Here is a 24,809-nt window from a genome sequence, read left to right on the forward strand (position 1 = left end):
AGACTGCCTGCTGTTCTGTACCTTGTCACACCACACTGGATGATTGACCTGTGCCTGCCCTGACCCTGAGACTGCCTGCTGTTCTGTACCTTGTCACACCACACTGGATGATTGACCTGCCTGCCCTGACCCTGAGACTGCCTGCTGTTCTGTACCTTGTCACACCACACTGGATGATTGACCTGTGCCTGCCCTGACCCTGAGCCTGCCTGCTGTTCTGTACCTTGTCACACCACACTGGATGATTGACCTGTGCCTGCCCTGACCCTGAGCCTGCCTGCTGTTCTGTACCTTGTCACACCACACTGGATGATTGACCTGTGCCTGCCCTGACCCTGAGCCTGCCTGCTGTTCTGTACCTTGTCACACCACACTGGATGATTGACCTGTGCCTGCCCTGACCCTGAGACTGCCTGCTGTTCTGTACCTTGTCACACCACACTGGATGATTGACCTGTGCCTGCCCTGACCCTGAGACTGCCTGCTGTTCTGTACCTTGTCTGCTGTTCTGTACCTTGACTGCCTGCTGAGACTGCCTGCTGTTCTGTACCTTGTCACACCACACTGGATGATTGACCTGTGCCTGCCCTGACCCTGAGACTGCCTGCTGTTCTGTACCTTGTCACACCACACTGGATGATTGACCTGTGCCTGCCCTGACCCTGAGACTGCCTGCTGTTCTGTACCTTGTCACCACACTGGATGATTGACCTGTGCCTGCCCTGACCCTGAGACTGCCTGCTGTTCTGTACCTTGTCACACCACACTGGATGATTGACCTGTGCCTGCCCTGACCCTGAGACTGCCTGCTGTTCTGTACCTTGTCACACCACACTGGATGATTGACCTGTGCCTGCCCTGACCCTGAGACTGCCTGCTGTTCTGTACCTTGTCACACCACACTGGATGATTGACCTGTGCCTGCCCTGACCCTGAGACTGCCTGCTGTTCTGTACCTTGTCACACCACACTGGATGATTGACCTGTGCCTGCCCTGACCCTGAGACTGCCTGCTGTTCTGTAGCTTTTGGACTCTGATCTGGACTACTGATCTCTGCCTGCCCTTGACCTGTCGTTTTGCCTGCCCCCTGTTCTAGTAATACACTTTTGTTACTTCGACACTGTCTGCATCTGGGTCTTCGCTGCAACGTGATACACAGGCACACAAACACAATCTTGTACAACTAACCGTGTGGCGTGACACAAGTTAAGCAAAATAGCTTAACCCTAACCTTAAGCCTGACCCTAAACTTAACCCCAAAACCTAACCATAACCCTAAACTTAACCCTAGCTCCTAACCCTGAACCTAATTCTAACCCTAAATCCCATAGAGATAGTATTTGACTAACTTTTTGTTTGTTTACTTTTCCTGTGGGGACTTCTGGTCCCCACAAGCACAATTAAACACGTCCACACACACACAGCCAGAGAGGCTGCTGGGTGGATTTCAGGGTTCACTTACCATGCTCTTGCGCTCGCGCGCACACACACACACACACACACACACACACACACACACACACACACACACACACACACACACACACACACACACACACACACACACACACACACACACACACACACACACACACACACACACACACACACACACACACACACACACACACACACACACACACACACACACACACACGACTACCAAAACTCTCTCATCCCTCATTCATAATTGGATTTAAAAAATACATGGTGTGGGCATCGGCTGTTATCTGGTGTCAGTTTGAGTCAAGAGGCTTGCCACTCTTCCATTTGCACTCTCCCTTCTATCTTTCTTCCCCTCTATCTCGCTCTCTCGTTCTCTCAGTGCCTCCCTACGATCGATAGTTAACCTCGACGCAGAACCCAACCAGTACAACAGCAATAATAAGCTGTTGGCAGCTGAGCTGGAGCATACTGTATATAGAAGATGAGCTGGTATGAGCGTTGTGCTGTATGCGTTCCAGTTGGTGCTATTTGTTGCTGAGCAGAACAATCTGCCAATGGTGTATGTCAGACAGACGGCACTGAACATGTCTGTGTGTATCTGGTTCATGTCAAGCAGGGAGGCACTGTGTTTGAAGGTAGGCCTTGAAATACATCCACAGGTGCACCTCCAATTGACTCAAATGATGTAAATTAGCCTATCAGAAGCTTCTAAAGCCATGGCATAATTTTCTGGCATTTTCCAAGCTGTTTAAAAGCACAGTCAACATAGTGTATGTAAACTTCTGACCCACTGGAATTGTGATACAGTGACTTAGTGAAATAATCTGTCTGTAAACAATTGTTGGAAAAATTACTTGTGTCATGCACTTTCCAAAACTATAGTTTGTTAACAAGACATTTGTGGAGTGGTTGAAAACAAGTTTTAATGACTCCAACTTAAGTGTATGTAAACTTCCGACTTCAACTGTAAGTGCTTTTTGTTGTCTATGTGTGTGTTTGTGTTTCTCTGAATGCATTTATGCCTGTGTGGACTTCAAAAGGAAGACCTGTCATGTAATTCTCAATTGATGGAGAGAGTGTGTATTGTTACTGCTGTGGTGCTGTCCTTTTGTATTGATGCCCCCCCGCCCCTTCCATCATAGGATTAGACAGGACTGACAGTCTGGCCGGAGACTGAGGGATGTTTTACTGACCTATAGGGGATTAACTAACTGTGTGAGTTACGAGCAGAGAGACACTTCAGTAGCATCTAATAAGCAGCCATTACGGACTCATAAACACAGGCCGTAAACCTGAGCTATGATAACACACTGACACATGTATATTATACACACTGGCACGTACGCGCACACGCACGCACGCACGCACACACACACACACACACACACACACACACACACACACACACACACACACACACACACACACACACACACACACACACACACACACACACACACACACACACACACACACACACACACACACACACACACACACATACTTGTGTCTCTTGAGCGAAAGCCCCATGTGCTGCTTCATCTGCTGCATGCCGTGGTAGTCTGTGTAGATGAGGTCAAAGGGCAGAGGTCCTGTCAAGGGGCAGCTCCCTCTGCCTGGGGGCACCCCGAGAAATCTATGAGACAGAAACACAGAGCAGAGGTTACATGAACTACTGTACGGTTCAAACACACAGACCAGGGGTTACATGAACTACTGTATGGTTCAAACACACAGAGCAGGGGTTACATGAACTACTGTACGGTTCAAACACACAGACCAGAGGTTACATGAACTACTGTATAGTTCAAACACACAGACCAGGGGTTACATGAACTACTGTACGGTTCAAACACACAGACCAGGGGTTACATTAACTACTGTACGGTTCAAACACACAGAGCAGAGGTTACATTAACTACTGTACGGTTCAAACACACAAAGCAGAGGTTACATTAACTACTGTACGGTTCAAACACACAGACCAGGGGTTACAAGGAATACCTATGTGAGAATGCTGTTCATCGACTACAGCTCGGCATTCAACACCATTGTACCCTCCAAGCTCGTCATCAAGCTCGACACCCTGGGCCTCGACCCCGCCCTGTGCAACTGGGTACTGGACTTCCTGACGGGCCGCCCCCAGGTGGTGAGGGTAGGCAACAACATCTCCTCCCCGCTGATCCTCAACACGGGGGCCCCACAAGGGTGCGTTCTGAGCCCTCTCCTGTACTCCCTGTTCACCCACGACTGCGTGGCCACGCACGCCTCCAACTCAATCATCAAGTTTGCGGACGACACAACAGTGGTAGGCTTGATTACCAACAACGACGAGACGGCCTACAGGGAGGAGGTGAGGGCCCTCGGAGTGTGGTGTCAGGAAAATAACCTCACACTCAACGTCAACAAAACTAAGGAGATGATTGTGGACTTCAGGAAACAGCAGAGGGAACTCCCCCCTATCCACATCGATGGAACAGTAGTGGAGAGGGTAGCTAGTTTTAAGTTCCTCGGCATACACATCACAGACAAACTGAATTGGTCCACTCACACTGACAGCGTCGTGAAGAAGGCGCAGCAGCGCCTATTCAACCTCAGGAGGCTGAAGAAATTCGGCTTGTCACCAAAAGCACTCACAAACTTCTACAGATGCACAATCGAGAGCATCCTGGCGGGCTGTATCACCGCCTGGTATGGCAACTGCTCCGCCCTCAACCGTAAGGCTCTCCAGAGGGTAGTGAGGACTGCACAACGCATCACCGGGGGCAAACTACCTGCCCTCCAGGACACCTACACCACCCGTTGTTACAGGAAGGCCATAAAGATCATCAAATCAAATCAAATCAAATCAAATTTTATCTGTCACATACACATGGTTAGCAGATGTTAATGCGAGTGTAGCGAAATGCTTGTGCTTCTAGTTCCGACAATGCAGTGATAACCAACAAGTAATCTAACTAACAATTCCAAAACTACTGTCTTATACACAGTGTAAGGGGATAAGGAACATGTACATAAGGATATATGAATGAGTGATGGTACAGAGCAGCATACAGTAGATGGTATCGAGTACAGTATATACATATGAGATGAGTGTGTAGACAAAGTAAACAAAGTGGCATAGTTAAAGTGGCTAGTGATACATGTGTTACATAAGGATGCAGTCGATGATGTAGAGTACAGTATATACATATGCATATGAGATGAATAATGTAGGGTAAGTAACATTATATAAGGTAGCATTGTTTAAAGTGGCTAGTGATATATTTACATCATTTCCCATCAATCCCATTATTAAAATGGCTGGAGTTGGGTCAGTGTCAATGACAGTGTGTTGGCAGCAGCCACTCAATGTTAGTGGTGGCTGTTTAACAGTCTGATGGCCTTGAGATAGAAGCTGTTTTTCAGTCTCTCGGTCCCAGCTTTGATGCACCTGTACTGACCTCGCCTTCTGGATGATAGCGGGGTGAACAGGCAGTGGTTCGGGTGGTTGATGTCCTTGATGATCTTTATGGCCTTCCTGTAACAACGGGTGGTGTAGGTGTCCTGGAGGGCAGGTAGTTTGCCCCCGGTGATGCGTTGTGCAGTCCTCACTACCCTCTGGAGAGCCTTACGGTTGAGGGCGGAGCAGTTGCCGTACCAGGCGGTGATACAGCCCGCCAGGATGCTCTCGATTGTGCATCTGTAGAAGTTTGTGAGTGCTTTTGGTGACAAGGCGAATTTCTTCAGCCTCCTGAGGTTGAATAGGCACTGCTGCGCCTTCTTCACGATGCTGTCAGTGTGAGTGGACCAATTCAGTTTGTCTGTGATGTGTATGCCGAGGAACTTAAAACTAGCTACCCTCTCCACTACTGTTCCATCGATGTGGATAGGGGGGTGTTCCCTCTGCTGTTTCCTGAAGTCCACAATCATCTCCTTAGTTTTGTTGACGTTGAGTGTGAGGTTATTTTCCTGACACCACACTCCGAGGGCCCTCACCTCCTTCCTGTAGGCCGTCTCGTCGTTGTTTGTAATCAAGCCTACCACTGTTGTGTCAAGGACATCAACCACCCGAACCACTGCCTGTTCACCCCGCTATCATCCAGAAGGCGAGGTCAGTACAGGTGCATCAAAGCTGGGACCGAGAGACTGAAAAACAGCTTCTATCTCAAGGCCATCAGACTGTTAAACAGCCACCACTAACATTGAGTGGCTGCTGCCAACACACTGTCATTGACACTGACCCAAGTCCGGCCATTTTAATAATGGGAATTGATGGGAAATGATGTAAATATATCACTAGCCACTTTAAACAATGCTACCTTATATAATGTTACTTACCCTACATTATTCATCTCATATGCATATGTATATACTGTACTCTACATCATCGACTGCATCCTTATGTAATACATGTATCACTAGCCACTTTAACTATGCCACTTTGTTTACTTTGTCTACACACTCATCTCATATGTATATACTGTACTCGATACCATCTACTGTATGCTGCTCTGTACCATCACTCATTCATATATCCTTATGTACATATTCCTTATCCCCTTACACTGTGTATAAGACAGTAGTTTTGGAATTGTTAGTTAGATTACTTGTTGGTTATCACTGCATTGTCGGAACTAGAAGCACAAGCATTTCGCTACACTCGCATTAACATCTGCTAACCATGTGTATGTGACAAATAAAATTTGATTTGATTTGATTTGTACGGTTCAAACACACAGAGCAGGGGTTACATGAACTACTGTACGGTTCAAACACACAGGGGTTAAATGAACTACTGTACAGATCAAACACACAGAGCAGGGGTTACATTAACTACTGTACGGTTCAAACACACAGAGCAGGGGTTACATGAACTACTGTACGGTTCAAAAACACAGAGCAGAGGTTACATGAACTACTGTACGGTTCAAACACAAAGCAGGGGTTACATTAACTACTGTACGGTTCAAACACACAGACCAGAGGTTACATTAACTACTGAATGGTTCAAACACACAGAGCAGAGGTTACATTAACTACTGTATGTTTCAAACACACAGAGCAGAGGTTACATTAACTACTGTATGGTTCAAACACACAGAGCAGAGGTTATATTAACTACTGTACGGTTCAAACACACAGAGCAAAGGTTATATTAACTACTTTATGTTTCAAACACACAGAGCAGAGGTTACATTAACTACTGTATGGTTCAAACACACAGAGCAGAGGTTAAATTAACTACTGTATGGTTCAAACACACTGAGCAGAGGTTACATTAACTACTGTATAGTTCAAACACACAGAGCAGAGGTTACATTAACTACTGTATGGTTCAAACACACAGAGCAGAGGTTACATTAACTACTGTACGGTTCAAACACACAGAGCAGAGGTTACATTAACTACTGTATAGTTCAAACACACAGAGCAGAGGTTACATGAACTACTGTATGGTTCAAACACACAGAGCAGAGGTTACATTAACTACTGTACGGTTCAAACACACAGAGCAGAGGTTACATTAACTACTGAATGGTTCAAACACACAGAGCAGAGGTTACATTAACTACTGTATGGTTCAAACACACAGAGCAGGGGTTACATTAACTACTGTATGGTTCAAACACACAGAGCAGAGGTTACATTAACTACTGTATGGTTCAAACACACAGAGCAGGGGTTACATTAACTACTGTATGGTTCAAACACACAGAGCAGGGGTTACATTAACTACTGTATGGTTCAAACACACAGAGCAGGGGTTACATTAACTACTGTATGGTTCAAACACACAGAGCAGAGGTTACATGAACTACTGTATGGTTCAAACACACAGAGCAGAGGTTACATTAACTACTGTATGGTTCAAACACACAGAGCAGAGGTTACATGAACTACTGTATGGTTCAAACACACAGAGCAGGGGTTACATTAACTACTGTATGGTTCAAACACACAGAGCAGGGGTTACATTAACTACTGTATGGTTCAAACACACAGAGCAGGGGTTACATTAACTACTGTATGGTTCAAACACACAGAGCAGAGGTTACATTAACTACTGTATGGTTCAAACACACAGAGCAGAGGTTACATTAACTACTGTATGTTTCAAACACACAGAGCAGAGGTTACATTAACTACTTTATGTTTCAAACACACAGAGCAGAGGTTACATTAACTACTGTATGGTTCAAACACAGAGCAGAGGTTACATTAACTGCTGTACGGTTCAAACACAGAGCAGAGGTTACATGAACTACTGTACGGTTCAAACACACAGAGCAGAGGTTACATGAACTACTGTACGGTTCAAACACAGAGCAGAGGTTACATTAACTACTGTATGGTTCAAACACAGAGCAGAGGTTACATTAACTACCGTGTGTTTCAAACACAGAGCACACAGACATAGCAGAGGTTACATTAACCACCGTGTGTTTCAAACACACAGCACACAGACAGAGCAGAGGTTATATTAACTACCGTGTGTTTCAAACACACAGCACACAGACAGAGCAGAGGTTACATTAACTACCGTGTGTTTCAAACACAGAGCACACAGACATAGCAGAGGTTACATTAACCACCGTGTGTTTCAAACACACAGCACACAGACAGAGCAGAGGTTACATTAACCACCGTGTGTTTCAAACACACAGCACACAGACAGAGCAGAGGTTATATTAACTACCGTGTGTTTCAAACACACAGCACACAGACAGAGCAGAGGTTACATTAACTATGGTTTCCATTGATCAGTTGGCTGAAGAAGGTTATGAAATTGAAATGTGTTATTGTCACATACACGGGATCGGTGCAGTGAAAAGTGTTGATTTACAGGGTTAGCCATAGTAGTACGGCACCCCTGGAGAAAATGAGGGTGAAGTGGCTTGCTCAAGGGCACAGTGGCCGATTTTCTACCTTGTCAGCTCAGATATTGGCACCAGCTTTAACAACAAGTCTACCTGCTGCGCTGCTAGATGCCTGCATGGGCACCTGTTGTATACTTCAGACCAGGAGTCACTGACCACATGACCCTGACCAGGAAACACTGTGCCCTGGAATGTCGGGTCAAAAGTCGATCCTGGTCAGGTCAAAACACCTTCGGTCCTGTACTGCATTCACAGGAAGTCACTTTGAATAAACCACCAACTCATTATCGTACTATGACGAGAGAGACGTTGAACCTGCTTCCAAGCCCCCGAGCATTAGAGAAACACAATGAAACATCAATCAATCAGCTAGATCAACCGACAGCACTGCGTTGAGGATGAGGGTGAAGCACCGTTCAGTAGTGTGATACAAACTGTATGAGTAGCAGATGGCCAGAACAGTGAGCGGGCAACAGCATCAGAAAAAGAGGGAGATCTACACATCATACGGTCAAAGGGGCACCGACCGGGGAGACATGTGTCTGTTTCAGAGATGAGAGGAGCGAGGGAGAGGACGAAAGAGGAGTGTGTGTCAGAGAGAGAGAGATGCAGAGAGAATCCCTGCCAGTGGGTGGTTTAGTTTTTTGCATTATTAAGGAAGAGTGATAGTTGGAGCCTGTGTGAGAGAGGATGTGTGTGTCTGTGTGTGAGTGTGTGTGGTCTACTTCTGTGTGTGTGTGTGTGTGTGTGTGTGTGTGTGTGTGTGTGTGTGTGTGTGTGTGTGTGTGTGTGTGTGTGTGTGTGTGTGTGTGTGTGTGTGTGTGTGTGTGTGTGTGTGTGTGTGTGTGTGTGTGTGTGCGCGCACGCGTGTGTGTGTGAGTGGTCTACTTCTGTGTGTCAGTGTATGAGTGTGTGAGTGTGTGAGTGTGTGAGTGTGTGAGTGTATGAGTGTGTGAGTGTGTGAGGTCTACTTCTGTGTGTCAGTGTGTGTGTGCGGTCTACTTCTGTGTGTCAGTGTGTGTGTCTCTCACACACATTGCTCTCTCCACGGTACAGTGATCCTACCATTGATTCCCCCACAACATTCCAAACTCCTTACCATTTAAAAATAAAAGGAATCTACTGCAACCCAAAACCCTTGCCTTCACTGATTTCTGCTATACCCCAGTGGGCGGAAGGATTCTCCTATGTTTCTCATGTCTTTCCCTCATCAATTTGCACTGTATCCATTTCCTCCTACTAGACGTGAAGAAGTAGAGATCACCCCTGAGACCACAGGGCTGTGTCTGCTTTCACTCCCGTCACTTGACTCCATTTTCTTTCGCATCGATTGGCTAAAACCTCGGCGTTACCGTGCCGACCAAGTCCCTATTGGACAGCTGACCTGTGAGTGGTCTGGGTGAGAGATCTGAGGGGTTGGGTTGTGGGTTGTGTGTGTGTGTGTGTGTGTGTGTGTGTGTGTGTGTGTGTGTGTGTGTGTGTGTGTGTGTGTGTGTGTGTGTGTGTGTGTGTGTGTGTGTGTGTGTGTGTGTGTTGGCCCATCGTGACAGATGGAGACAAGGCTAATGGACATGGTGGTGGAGGTGGGCTACAGTCAATTTCCTCTCTCTACAGAACACGCTTATGTTTTAGGTTTGATTGAGCAGACCCTCTTATCCCGAGGGACTTACAATAAGTGCATTTGGAAAAGGAAGTTGATGTGAATGACCGCATACTGTAATACGAGCAAATAAAACACACACTCATTTGAAGTAACATTCCCAACGCTATAATGAAGGAGAGAAAGGGAGAGGGAGAGAGAAAGAGACAGTGTGTCTCCATGCATGTGTTTTGGAGCTCAGACAGCAAACACCACACACACACACACACACACACACACACACACACACACACACACACACACACACACACACACACACACACACACACACACACACACACACACACACACACACACACACACACACACACACACACACACACACACACACACACACACACACACACACACACACACATTTATTACCGAAACACACACGATACAGACACAACAAGTTCCTCTGCTCATCTATTTCCCTACAGACTCAAGGACACCACTGTTGAATATGCTATAAACACAGCAGCCTTTAACAAGCCTCTCACGCCAAACACAGCCCGTACAGCATGTCATGTGTTGGGATGAGAGGGTCATTTGTATGGAGTGAGACAGGATGCTGTTGTCTATAACCTACTATCTCCAGGCCCTGTTACGCAGTAAATATAGTTCTGAGAGCTCTTGTTAGAAAGAGGAGAGTATGTGAGTCTAATACTGTAAGTCTCTGTCGGAATCTCATCCTTGAGAGTGAGAGGAGATAAGTGTGGCTGACGTCTGTCTGTGTGTGTGTGTGTGTGCGTGCGCCTCTGCAATTTGATGGGATTTCTGAAAGAGGTTTCACCGCAGACAAGATGAGCTGCCACTGTCTCCCTCCTCCACCTCTTCACCCACACTCGTCCGTCCGGCCCTGAATGGCAGGATTGAGCCCTTCTCCCATCAAGAATCCCCCTCCCCACCCAACCAACATATCCCCACGATTTCTCTGTCCTTCACATCGCTCACACTCCCATGTAGCCTATTTCACATAACAAGCAAAGACAAAACTAAAGTACTGCTCTTTACTGTACTGACAGTTAAACACAACACTCCTGCAGTACTGCATGTACTGTATGTATACAAATAAATCAACATTTTGTCAGAGTATGAGCCTAATGGAAGACAATCTCTAGTGGAGTCTTTTACTGTAAGGTATTAATACATGAAAGAGCATAAGCTTTACGCTTTAATGATACATTATATAAGGCTTGGTGGTACTGAGTCCGATAGGAGCGTCTGTGTGTAGTGGGGCACACTTTGTTGAACACACCGTGTGGTGTGTGGGGGGGGAGGCTGTGTGTAGACTTACACTTTGTTGAACACACCGTGTGGTGTGTGGGGGAGGCTGTGTGTAGACTTACACTTTGTTGAACACACCGTGTGGTGTGTGGGGGGAGGCTGTGTGTAGACTTACACTTTGTTGAACACACCGTGTGGTGTGTGGGGGAGGCTGTGTGTAGACTTACACTTTGTTGAACACACCGTGTGGTGTGTGGGGGGAGGCTGTGTGTAGACTTACACTTTGTTGAACACACCGTGTGGTGTGTGGGGGGAGGCTGTGTGTAGACTTACACTTTGTTGAACACACCGTGTGGTGTGTGGGGGGAGGCTGTGTGTTTTCTACGTGTGGTGACAGTGTTGGGTTCTGATTTCTTGACTTATGAAATCACTAAATATACTTGTTCGTGTCACTGAGGGAGAGAGGGGAGTAGAAAACGTTTCCATTCCGTCAGGATGTGTTATCGTTAGCCATCGGGGATCATATGGGAGGAGGAAAGACACAGTCTGGTACCAGTCACCACGACCGCCGTGAGTTGGGGAGGAGCGAGCACTATGGGGCAGAGGTCAGGTCAGATGAAGTGAGGAAGTGAGGAAGATATATCACTAAGGTTCTGTCTAGTAACAGCGATGCATTGGCAGTTCAGATATAGAGGAGGAGACTCGGCATAGGAGAAAGAGATAAACGTTGCCTTCCAAACATCTCTAACTCTTAGAATGTTCTCTCCATTCCAGAATGTGATTGTTACGCATCAGTGCATTTCATCCCGCTGCCCACAAACCAAGGCACGCAGCCTGTTTTTAATTATAGGCTGTTTTTCAATTTGTCAATTTCAAATTATTTTTGAGCAAGTTTTTTTTATTTTCTGAGAACAGTTTGAATTGAGGTGTGTTCCGGCTCATTCATTCACATAAAAGTAGTCATTTTTTACTTTTGCGGACCAATTCATTTTTCTGACATTTCTAACCCGGACAAAATTCCCCAAACACTTCCCAATTGTTAGTGCAGTTCAAGTCTGCAGACATTTGCTCATCTCCTGTCCTGCACACACAATGTTACCTGCATCGCAGTCATAGTTGTTTTCGTTACCAATAACAACTTTGGAAATGTTTCTATCAAAGTAAGTGCCTTATTAAGTTAAAATCGTTTCTGCATGTCACGTGATGTCGTTTCTACTGTAACATAATGTTTTTGTGTATATTCCTTATAACCGCGGACACGCAAGGTAACGTTACTCGTTTCATAACCTTTATGGTGTTATACTCAATGCTTAGGTAGCTAACTACATTATTTTATTAGCTCTGGAAAACAATGCTAATTGCGTCAGAGAAGTATTAGCTAGCGTTGTATTCTGAAGGCTTATGACTCCCCAGCGGTCTAAGGCACAGCATCTCAGTGCTATAGGCGTCACTACAGACACACTGGTTCAAATCCAGGCTGCGTTTCTATCAAAGTAAGTGCCTTATTACGTTAATAGTTTCTGTATGTGACTTTCATGTGAACTGTACGTCCAATTACAAAACCTCCCTTGCTCAGTAATCATCATCACCTGAACTATGTGGCCATTGAGGGCTGCATTGATCAGATGGAAAAATATTTTTATACCGCCTGGTTGTTTTCCGAGGGCATTTCACAAAGCTGTTTATCATGTCCACCGTATCTACTGCCCCCATTATGAGGTTATAGTCAAGCACACAGTCTGGTTTGATGTTTCTCTCTCCCGTCAGGTGGTCCACCTTCTCTGTGGCCGACAAGGCTGCTGTATGGACAGTGGAGAAGACATGGACGTCTCGTTTGTCATGCCACTTTACTGCCAGTTGTTGACCGTGCTCCTTGAACTCCACCTCCCCTCTCTGCATCTTCCTGCATCCGAATGCCGGAATCCCCTTCCTGTTTGACCTGACCATGCCACAAGCCCCTGTGTTGTTGGAGAGCAGATGCTGGAAGAGTGTGTGGGACTGCTGTCCACGTACAAAGTGTGTCCCTTGCTGAGGTGAGGAGCCAGCATGGTCATCACCACGGACAAGGACACCCCGAGCCTCTCGTGCTCATCAATGCATAGGTCTTTGCATGGCACACTCAACCAAATGCTATTGTTAGGCTGGTAAGAACATTTCTAATTTTGTATAACTGGTCGTTTAGGATGGCAGTAGCATTGTTGACGAAATGCAGTCATCACAGCAGAATGCAGAAGGGAGATGCAAACATAGGATCGGCGCTCCAGTATTCTCTTAGGGAGTTATTATTTACTATCCCCATGAGGACTGTTACCAGGAAGGTATACATTTCACTAATTGTGGTTGTCCCCCCTACTGCTAGCTCACTCTTCTTCTGTAGCTCCAAGGCTTAGCAATTGGTCTCTACTATGTCTCCCACCAGCCTCTCTGTCAGTTACAACTTGAAGCACTCTGCCTCAGATGGAAATGGCAAGGGGTATTGCACTCCAGACTGGGACTCATCAAAGCAAACAGCAGGGCCAGGAGGGGTGAAATGGCTGGCAGCCTTCCAGCTACCACAGAACTCCTGTACTTCATCCACTGTCGGTCTGCCTCCATCACCACCAGCATCTTCAAAGGGAACTGGGACGTTGTCAGTGGACAAGGGGTCCTCAGATTCGGGGTTCTCAATGGCTGGGGGGCAGCTCCTCATGGTCTCTGTCAGAATCTGATTCCTGACTTTCATACTGACTCATTGTCAGAATTGTAAGAAATCTCCAGAATTTCCGCATTTGTGAATTGTCTCCTTTTGAAAGACATTGCTAATGCCACAGCTTAGCTCAAGAGATACATACATAAACAACAACACTGAATGGGTCAGAGTGAGAGGTTATGTAATTGACTGCTGGCACGCGCCATTTGTATCAATAAATCACTATCAGAAAATATTTTGATTCTGTAATTATTGATATATTTACTGTTTTATTCTCATGTTTTCAAGTACCGGTGATAAATCATGCATTCCAATTCTTGCATAGATTGTAATGGGCACATAGTATGTGTGTACAATACTTTTTGAAGGTTGTACTGATTATGATGTGTGGAGCCATGTTTGTTGACATACAATGCATTCTGGGTTTCACGTAATCGTCTGTCGGACCAAAGATGCTATAACAAAATGAGATGAGTAAGGGTTCACTCATTTTTTGAGAACTTCTGGAAGTGAATGGTGGGATGTGAACGATGGTACACGACACACCCCTTCAACATGCATACTATAAACAGACCAATAAACAGAAAGAAAGCATGGTGGTGCGCTGAAACTAATCGTCGGATTACTTTCGATTTCTAGAAAGTGTTTTACTCTATCATTTAGATCAATGGTGAGCTCACTCGTGATGTGATTAATTATACATAGTAATTGCTATTTTTATTTTTTTATTTCACCTTTATTTAACCAGGTAGGCTAGTTGAGAACAAGTTCTCATTTACAACTGCGATCTGGCCAAGATAAAGCATAGCAGTGTGAACAGACAACAACACAGAGTTACACATGGAGTAAACAATAAACAAGTCAATAACACAGTAGAAAAAAAAAGAGTCTATATACAATGTGTGCAAAAGGCATGAGGAGGTAGGCGGATAATTACAATTTAGCAGATTAACACTGGAGTGATAAATGATCAGATGGTCATGTGCAGGTAGAGATACTGGTGTGCAAAATAGCAGAAAAGTAAATACATAAAAACAGTATGGGGATGAGGTAGGTAAATCGGGTGGGCTATTTACCGATGGACTATGTACAGCTGCAGCGATCAGTTAGCTGCTCAGATAGCAGATGTTTAAAGTTGGTGAGGGAGATAAAAGTCTCCAACTTCAGCGATTTTTGCAATTCGTTCCAGTCACAGGCAGCAGAGAACTGGAAGGAAAGGCGGCCAAATGGGGTGTTGGCTTTAGGGATGATCATTGAGATACACCTGCTGGAGCGCGTGCTACGGGTGGGTGTTGCCATCGTGACCAGTGAACTGAGATAAGGCGGAGCTTTACTGGCGGGTCTGGCGACGAATATGTAGCGAGGGCCAGCCGACTAGAGCATACAGGTCGCAGTGGTGGGTGGTATAAGGTGCTTTAGTAACAAAACAAATGGCACTGTGATAAATTGCATCCAGTTTGCTGAGTAGAGTATTGGAAGCTATTTTGTAGATGACATCGCCGAAGTCGAGGATCGGTAGGATAGTCAGTTTTACTAGGGTAAGTTTGGCGGCGTGAGTGAAGGAGGCTTTGTTGTGAAATAGAAAGCCTACTCTAGATTTGATTTTTGTCAGGGGAAATAGCTTGATCTTCAACTCCTTCTGCAGCTTGAAAAGCCAGTGTTCCTTCCCCAGGGGAGAGAGCTTCTTTGTGTGTCCTGTGTTGGTTGTTGGTCTGGTAGATATGTTGAAAGTGTTTTGTAGCCGCTCCTGTAGAGGTATGTGTATACCATAGTACCTCGTGTTTTTTTGGTTTATTCAAATTGTTTACTAAGTTTGGTGAATTATTCTGTTTCATTTGTTCCCAGGGGGGGAAGGGGAAGGCCCCTTGGGAGTGTTTAGGCAAGAGGCCTGCGGGCAAACATATACCCGTAGTATTTACTCTGTCTATACATACTAGTTAAGACCTGGGCGGACCACCCCCTGTATTTTGGTTAGCGCCAGGTGGTGCTAAGAATATGTAACCGGTGTGTAGGCTGGTAAGGTAGGAGAGGGGGAACTTGAACTTTCTTTGCTTTGGTTTCGTCCAGCCCCTTTTCCCCACCTTACCGTGTGAAGGAGAATAAATTCCCTGTAAACGGTTATATTCTCTGCCTCCGTCATCCGCACCTACAATCACGTTCCTTTCTCCACTCCATGGGAGTTGAGTTGTAGCAGGGTGTTGCTTTCCCTCCTCCAAGAGGAGGAGTAACAGCCAGTTAGCACAAAACAGAGCAACAGTCTTTAAAACCTGGTCTTCATTCAGAAAGGCTAGCTTTTCTTCTGGTTTCATACCCTCGTTTCTTGGCAGCCGTTCAGCCCTTCAACGCCACTGCAGCGTGACTAACGTTGTCAGAATCATGCAAGAGAGGAAACGAGAGGAAAACGAGGGAGTCTTTTGATTAATTTAGCCCCCCTTACTAATACCGATTATGATTCCAGGATGGCACAGTGAGCGACTGGCATTGCCAGGGTTGTTTGTGTAGAGCGGACATGTCGGTGGGCATGTGGTTTGAGTTACGACAAGCGAGGGACACAAACACACTCGTTTAAAATGAAATGGCAGAGGGCCAGGACACACATGTCCAATGACACTCAGGGGCACAGAGGCGCCCAATCGCCCAGCGTCCTCCTTGTCTCTGGGCTGGCGTCCAATCAGCAAGCCCCTATGAATGAACACTGTGACCACATAGTAGGCCTATGTGAAGATGGGAGTGAGTTAGGCTTTGGTGGATACAGATAGGGTTAATATGGAGAAGTGCTCTGTTGCTGATCATTATTCTGTGAGAATCCAAGGTCCCCCATGTCTACAGAGGTCAAACATCTCTCAGTACTTGTAAAACCTTAGATAATATCTACATTATGTGAATTAAGATGGGGGTCTCTCTCTCTCTCACCCCTTTCATCCTCCCTTTTCCTCTCTCTCGCTCTCTCACCCCTTTCATCCTCCCTTTTCCTCTCTCTCGCTCTCTCGCTCTCTCTCTCTCACCCCTTTCATCCTCCCTTTTCCTCTCTCTTGCTCTCTCTCTCTCACCCCTTATATCCTCCCTTTTCCTCTCTCTTGCTCTCTCTCTCTCACCCCTTATATCCTCTCTCTCTCTCTCTCTCTCTCTCTCTCTCTCTCTCTCTCTCTCTCTCTCTCTCTCTCTCTCTCTCTCTCTCTCTCTCTCTCTCTCTCTCTCTCTCTCTCTCTCTCTCTCTCTCTCTCCTCAAAGAAGAAAGGGATATGGGTGTGTGTGTCCAACTGTGTGTGTGAGGTTGTCATCTGGCTAAGCGTCTGTGCAGGGTGAAGGGTCTCCTGCGCAGTGGGAGCAGCTCAGGGTGATGAGATGAGCCATGGGTGTGCTTGTGTGTGTATGAGAGAGAGAGAGTGTGTGTGTGTGTGACCGGGTGAGCGTGTGAGCGTGTGAGCAGCAGCGGGGGGAAGGGCGCCCCATCAGGCCTGTCAGCAGGCTGTCATATCGTCCCCTCGGCTGACTAGAGGACAGGGTCAGGCAGAGTGGGAGGGGAGGGAGGGGGTGGGAGTGGCCATGAAAGTCTGACTGTGACAGCACTGTGGTATATTGGGCATTAATGTATATACATGTATCACAGCCAGACTTGCGCATGTGTATCGCATGTTCCCTCTCTCTCTCACACACACACACACATGCAGGCCCTATACGGACAAACAGGCGGATGCTGGAGCAGATGATTAGATAATTACATGGATGGTTTGAGTGTGATTGCTACTCTGCTGTCTTCCCTCTGCTGATGGAGGGTGTGATGAAACTGGATGTTGTGGAACAAATCAGTGAAATGACATGCTGCTAATTGGTTCTAGTTTACGCTGTGTGTGTGTGTGTGTGTGTGTGTGTGTGTGTGTGTGTGTGTGTGTGTGTGTGTGTGTGTGTGTGTGTGTGTGTGTGTGTGTGTGTGTGTGTGTGTGTGTGTGTGTGTGTGTGTGTGTGTGTGTGTGTGTGTGTGTGGCCGTGCATGCGTGTATATTTATGTGTGTGTGTGTGTGTGCGAATGCATGTGTGTGTGTATCACATGTGTGACAGTGTGTCTGAGATAAGGGAGATGCTAAAGCCATTAACTCCAGCCAGAGGAGGAAGAGAGGAGCGCTAGATGAGTCAAAGAGAGGAGAGGAAAGAGGGAATACCTTCTCCGCCTCCTCTGTCAGAGGGAGTGAAGGGATAAACTGGTTCCTAGAGTAACAGAGAGGGCGAGAGAAAGAAGGGGAGGGAGGAAAGAAAGAGAATGGTGGAGACAGAGAGAAAGAGGGGGAGGGAGGAAAGAAAGAGAATGGTGGAGACAGAGAGAAAGAGGGGGAGGGAGGAAAGAAAGAGAATGGTGGAGACAGAGAGAAAGAGGGGGAGGGAGGAAAGAAAGAGAATGGTGGAGACAGAGAGAAAGAGGGGAGGGAGGAAAGAAAGAGAATGGTGGAGACAGAGAGAAAGAGGGGGAGGGAGGAAAGAAAGAGAATGGTGGAGACAGAGAGAAAGAGGGGAGGGAGGAAAGAAAGAGAATGGTGGAGACAGAGAGAAAGAGGGGAGGGAGGAAAGAAAGAGAATGGTGGAGACAGAGAGAAAGAGGGGAGGGAGGAAAGAAAGAGAATGGTGGAGACAGAGAGAAAGAGGGGGAGGGAGGAAAGAAAGAGAATGGTGGAGACAGAGAGAAAGAGGGGGAGGGAGGAAAGAAAGAGAATGGTGGAGACAGAGAGAACGAGGGGAGGGAGGAAAGAAAGAGAATGGTGGAGACAGAGAGAAAGAGGGGAGGGAGGAAAGAAAGAGAATGGTGGAGACAGAGAGAAAGAGGGGAGGGAGGAAAGAAAGAGAATGGTGGAGACAGAGAGAACGAGGGGGAGGGAGGAAAGAAAGAGAATGGTGGAGACAGAGAGAAAGAGGGGAGGGAGGAAAGAAAGAGAATGGTGGAGACAGAGAGAAAAAGGGGAGGGAGGAAAGAAAGAGAATGGTGGAGACAGAGAGAAAGAGGGGAGGGAGGAAAGAAAAGAGAATGGTGGAGACAGAGAGAAAGAGGGGGAGGGAGGAAAGAAAGAGAATGGTGGAGACAGAGAGAAAGAGGGGAGGGAGGAAAGAAAGAGAATGGTGGAGACAGAGAGAACGAGGGGGAGGGAGGAAAGAAAGAGAATGGTGGAGACAGAGAGAAAGAGGGGAGGGAGGAAAGAAAGAGAATGGTGGAGACAGAGAGAACGAGGGGGAGGGAGGAAAGAAAGAGAATGGTGGAGACAGAGAGAAAGAGGGGAGGGAGGAAAGAAAGAGAATGGTGGAGACAGAGAGAACGAGGGGGAGGGAGGAAAGAAAGAGAATGGTGGAGACAGAGAGAACGAGGGGGAGGGAGGAAAGAAAGAGAATGGTGGAGACAGAGAGAAAGAGGGGGAGGGAGGAAAGAAAGAGAATGGTGGAGACAGAGAGAAAGAGGGGGAGGGAGGAAAGAAAGAGAATGGTGGAGACAGAGAGAAAGAGGGGAGGGAGGAAAGAAAGAGAATGGTGGAGACAGAGAGAAAGAGGGGGAGGGAGGAAAGAAAGAGAATGGTGGAGACAGAGAGAACGAGGGGAGGGAGGAAAGAAAGAGAATGGTGGAGACAGAGAGAAAGAGGGGAGGGAGGAAAGAAAGAGAATGGTGGAGACAGAGAGAAAGGGGAGGGAGGAAAGAAAGAGAATGGTGGAGACAGAGAGAACGAGGGGGAGGGAGGAAAGAAAGAGAATGGTGGAGACAGAGAGAACGAGGGGGAGGGAGGAAAGAAAGAGAATGGTGGAGACAGAGAGAAAGAGGGGAGGGAGGAAAGAAAGAGAATGGTGGAGACAGAGAAAGAACGAGGGGGAGGGAGGAAAGAAAGAGAGAATGGTGGAGACAGAGAGAACGAGGGGAGGGAGGATAGAAAGAGAATGGTGGAGACAGAGAGAAAGAGGGGGAGGGAGGAAAGAAAGAGGATGGTGGAGACAGAGAGAAAGAGGGGGAGGGAGGAAAGAAAGAGAATGGTGGAGACAGAGAGAAAGAGGGGGAGGGAGGAAAGAAAGAGAATGGTGGAGACAGAGAGAAAGAGGGGGAGGGAGGAAAGAAAGAGGATGGTGGAGACAGAGAGAAAGAGGGGGAGGGAGGAAAGAAAGAGAATGGTGGAGACAGAGAGAACGAGGGGGAGGGAGGATAGAAAGAGAATGGTGGAGACAGAGAGAAAAAGAAGGGAAAAGGGAAAGGGGACTGCATTCAACTAAAATGTGTCTTCTGCATGTAACCCATCCCTCTGAATCAGAGAGGTGCGGAGCGCTTCCTTAACTGACATCCATGGGTTCCAGTCGGGCCTCTGGGCTTGTGATTCTCCCTCTCTCTTCCACGCTCTCTCTCACCCCTCCAACATTCCTCCTCCACACACAGCCCTCTTCTCTCTCTCCTCTGACAGCTTACTAATGAGAGACCTGACACATTGAGACTGAGAGAGGGAGACTGTTCTGACTGAGATCAGCGTTCCTCCTGCATATGCGTGCCTCCATTTATAATGATCCTGCTTCTGCTTTGTCTTCCACTTTGGCTGAGCTCCGTTTTACATGTCAGCAAATCCAGTTGTTTCACTAAAATTCCCCTTAAATCATGACGGATAAGCCTCTCCTTTGGTTGTGAAGGGGGCCACAGAGGAGAGGACACACACACACTGGTGTACACACACACACACACACACTGGTGTACACACACACACACACACACTGGTGTACACACACACACTGGTGTACACACACACACACACACTGGTGTACACACACACACACACACACACACACACTGGTGTACACACACACACTGGTGTACACACACACACTGGTGTACACACACACACTGGTGTACACACACACACACACACACTGGTGTACACACACACACACACTGGTGTACACACACACACTGGTGTACACACACACACACACACACACACTGGTGTACACGCACACACACACTGGTGTACACACACACTGGTGTACACACACACACACACTGGTGTACACGCCATCTTGGTTACCCGTGTAAACACACACACACACACACACACGCACACGCACGCACACACACACACACACACACACACACACACACACACACACACACACACACACACACACACACACACACACACACACACACACACACACACACACACACACACACACACACACACACACACACACACACACACACACACACACACACACACACACACACACACACACACACACACACACACACACACACACACACACACACAGCTCGGCTGCTGACAGGGCAGTGTACAAACACAAGAGTAATAATTACTATATATTGATTGGTGAGAGAGAGGGTGATTATACAGGGGACTGAGCTGAGGTAAGCCCTCTAGAATCCCCTGTAGACACTCAACTGGGGAACAGGGTGAGGAACAAAGATTTGTGGAAAGGCTATGCACTTTAGCCAGCAGGTATAGAGGTGGTGGCGAAGAACAGGCACAACATACACAACACGTTGTGTTCTATTACTAGTGGGATGGGAGTTATTCCTGAACACAAGCATGAGCAGGAAAAACTCTGGGTCATTAGACATGTCACACAGCACATTCTGTACACTGACACAGACAGATACATCCAACATGGTAAACATGCCAATTTCCCCTCTTTAGGTTATCTGAAGAGTGGAGAGAGGAGAGCCATTACTGCACCAATCTAATACAAAAGCACATACAACTGCCATTATGTTCTGCATCTTCATCTCACATGATTCAATTACAGCCTCCTCAGTTAGCAGCACGAACAAGAGAGAGAAAAAAGAGAGGCGCAGAGTTCAGAGAAAAGAGAGAGAAAAGAGAGAGAGAAATAATGGGAAAGAAAAAAGAGGGCAATGTATTTCCTCTTAGTAAAATCAACCCTCATCCCACTCAACTTCATTTCAAGCCTGGCTGCACCAAAATGGGCCAGTTTGCCCCTAGTGAGGATATAGAAAACTCCAGCCCTAGTTTGACCTGATTTTGAAGGACCTTTTTCTCTCCGAGCCAATGGGAAATATGGAACATCGTCATTATCCATAATTCGTTTTTTAGAAGTCATGTGAAAATGAGATGACAATATTTCCATATTCGTGGCGGTGAGCAGAAAAGACGGAAACGCCCCTCGAGGAGCGACGGGAAGGAAGGCAATATTCCTGACGCGCATCCCGGGAGTAATGGCATGTCAAATTCAGTGCCTATTACTCAGTTATTATCTGCCATAAGGCAGTCGTCTGAATGGATGGTTATGGGGCTCTCATGCTAGCTCACATTGAGGTATGTGATCGTTTAACACACAATCAGCTACGCTTCCTTATCCTAACTTTGGCCATTTGGAAGAAACTCTCAACTGATCTCAGATCAGTGCCTATGGAGCAACTTCATCCAATTCAGAATCAGAGTTCATGTGATGCTTTTGACAGCAGGGCCGCCTTTACTTCTCTGAACCCAATTAGTGTCTAGAGCCAGCAGTAGCAGCAGTTGCTCTGTCTGAGCTTTTAAATGAGTGGGGTTCGATGTAACTGGCCTTTAGAAGGGATCTGTGTTCCCTTTAGCCACAGCTTTAGCTCTAGCACAGCACCACAGGGCTCCACCGAAGCACTTCACACATAACTCACCATCGATTGGGCGAGACTGAAATTTCATCCTTTCTTGCTCCATGTTATTGTGTTTCTCTCTCACCAGCTCACCCTTTATATCCTTCTCACTATACCTCGCTTTCTCTTTCTCTCAGAGTCTGCATGGCTTTTTCACTCTCTCTCTCTCTCTCTCCTTCTCCTCTCTCTCTGTCTCTCTGTCTCTCTCCTCTCTCCGGCCCTCTCTCTCTCTCTCTCTCTCACTCTCTCTCTCACTCTCTCTCTCAGTCTCTCTCTCACTCTCTCTCTCAGTGTCTCTCTCTCAGTCTCTCTCTCTCTGTGTCTCTCTCTCTGTGTGTCTCTCTCTCTGTCTCTGTGTGTCACCTCTCTCTGTCTCTCTGTGTCTCTCTCTCTGTCTCTCTGTGTCTCTCTCTCTCTCCTCCCTCCGGCCTCTTTCTCACTCTCCTCCCTCCGCCCCCCCTCTCTCTCCTCCCCTCCGCCCCCTCTCACTCTCCCTCCCTCCTCCCCCTCTCACTCTCCTCCCTCCGCCTCCTCTCTCTCTCTCTCTCTCTCTCTCTCTCTCTCTCTCTCTCTGTCTCTCTCTCTCTCTCTCTCTCGTCAGATGAGAAATACATCTCTGTGAGAAGCAGGCGTTTGATGAACGGCACTACTACTGATCTCCCTGGTTTCTGCAGCGCTCGCCATGTCTGCAGGCACCTGGAACCTGTTCACCACCACCAGGCCCTCGCTGCCCGGTCTGGGAAAGAGAGATGAGTGAGACACAAAGAGAGAGAGAGAGAGACAGACAGAGACAGACAGAGACAGACAGACAGACAGAGACAGACAGACAGAGACAGAGAGAGACAGAGACAGACAGACAGAGACAGACAGACAGACAGACAGACAGACAGACAGACAGACAGACAGACAGACAGACAGACAGACAGACAGACAGACAGACAGACAGACAGACAGACAGACAGACAGACAGACAGACAGACAGACAGACACAAAAAGCTTACTTCTCTCAAATGTTGTGCACGCATTTGTTTACATACCATTCATAATCCATTCACCTGACAGGTGTGACATATCAAGAAGATGATTAAACAGCATGAGCAGTACACATATGCACCTTGTGCTTGGGAAATAAAAGGCCACTCTAAAATGTGTAGTTTTGTCACACAACACAATGCCACAGATGTGCCAAGTTTCGAGGGTATGCAGAGTTGGCATGCTGATTGCAGGAATGTCCATTTAAAAATTGTCAAAATTGTCAGAGGCTCCTGTCACCCAAGTCATAGACTGTTCTCTCTGCTACCCACGGCAAGTGGTACCGGAGCGCCCAGTCTAGGACCAAAAGGCTTCTAACAGCTTCTACCCCAAACCATAAGACTGCTGAACAATTCGTCAAATGGCCACCCGGACTATTTACATTGACCCCGCCCCTTTGTTTTTACATTGCTGCTACTCGCTGTTTGTTATCTATGCAAAGTCACTTTACCCTTACCTACATGTACAAATGACCTTGACTGACCTGTACCCCGCACATTGACTCCGTACCCGGTTCGCCTGTATATAGCCTCGTTATTGTTATTTTATTGTGTTCACGGTCTACACCTGCTGTATTCGGCACATGTGAAAAATACAATTTGATTTTGATTCTCTACAATGTCGTTTTAGAGAATTTGGCAGTACGTCAACCAGCCTCACAACCACAGAACATGTAACATCGCCAGCCCAGGACCTCCACATACGGCTTCTTCACCTGCGGGATGGTCTGAGACCAGCCACCCGGACAGCTGATGTAACGGAGGAGTAACAATGTCTGTAATAAAGTCATTTTGCAGGGAAAAACTCATTCTGATTGGCTGGGCCTGGCTCCCCAGTGGGTGGGCCTATGCCCAGTCATGTGAAATCCATAGATTAGGGCCTAATTTATTTATTTAAATTGACTGATTTCCTTGTATGAACAGTAACTCAGTAAAATCATTGAAATTATTGCATGTGCATTTATATTTTTGTCAGTATAGTTTCAGAACCCTGAGAGGAAGGATTATGAGAGAGAGAGAGTGAAATGAAGAAAGACAAAGAAGTAACAATATATATCAATCGATCTCAGAGCCAACAACTAGCCCCTGAAACCACAATAAAGCCACCTTACCTTCCCCTAGCGTGACTGCAGCCAGCCAGCCAGCCAGCCAGCCACTATAACTCCACCAGCCTGAAGCCAGCCATTAAGCTGCCCCAGCTCTGCCCCCTCCTCAGCAGTAGGGGCACTCCGTCATAGCGTGCCATACCTGCCTGCTCTTTCCATTTAAGCCCCATGTGTGTGGACTCCGCTG

The 24,809-nt window shown here is 47.0% G+C and overlaps 1 protein-coding gene across 5 annotated transcripts in view; it reads right to left on the reverse strand.

The window, feature by feature from the left end:
• Positions 1 to 24,809, reverse strand: part of LOC124004050 (alpha-1,6-mannosylglycoprotein 6-beta-N-acetylglucosaminyltransferase B-like) — a 229,084-nt gene that overhangs the window by 42,029 nt on the left and 162,246 nt on the right. For all 5 annotated transcript variants that reach the window (XM_046312803.1, XM_046312801.1, XM_046312800.1 and 2 more), the window contains one exon: positions 2,952 to 3,083. In XM_046312803.1, the coding sequence (XP_046168759.1) occupies positions 2,952 to 3,083 (132 nt within the window). The remainder of the gene's footprint in view (positions 1 to 2,951; positions 3,084 to 24,809) is intronic.

The sequence above is a fragment of the Oncorhynchus gorbuscha genome, linkage group LG18 (genome assembly GCF_021184085.1).
Source record: "Oncorhynchus gorbuscha isolate QuinsamMale2020 ecotype Even-year linkage group LG18, OgorEven_v1.0, whole genome shotgun sequence".
Taxonomy (NCBI): Eukaryota; Metazoa; Chordata; class Actinopteri; order Salmoniformes; family Salmonidae; genus Oncorhynchus; species Oncorhynchus gorbuscha.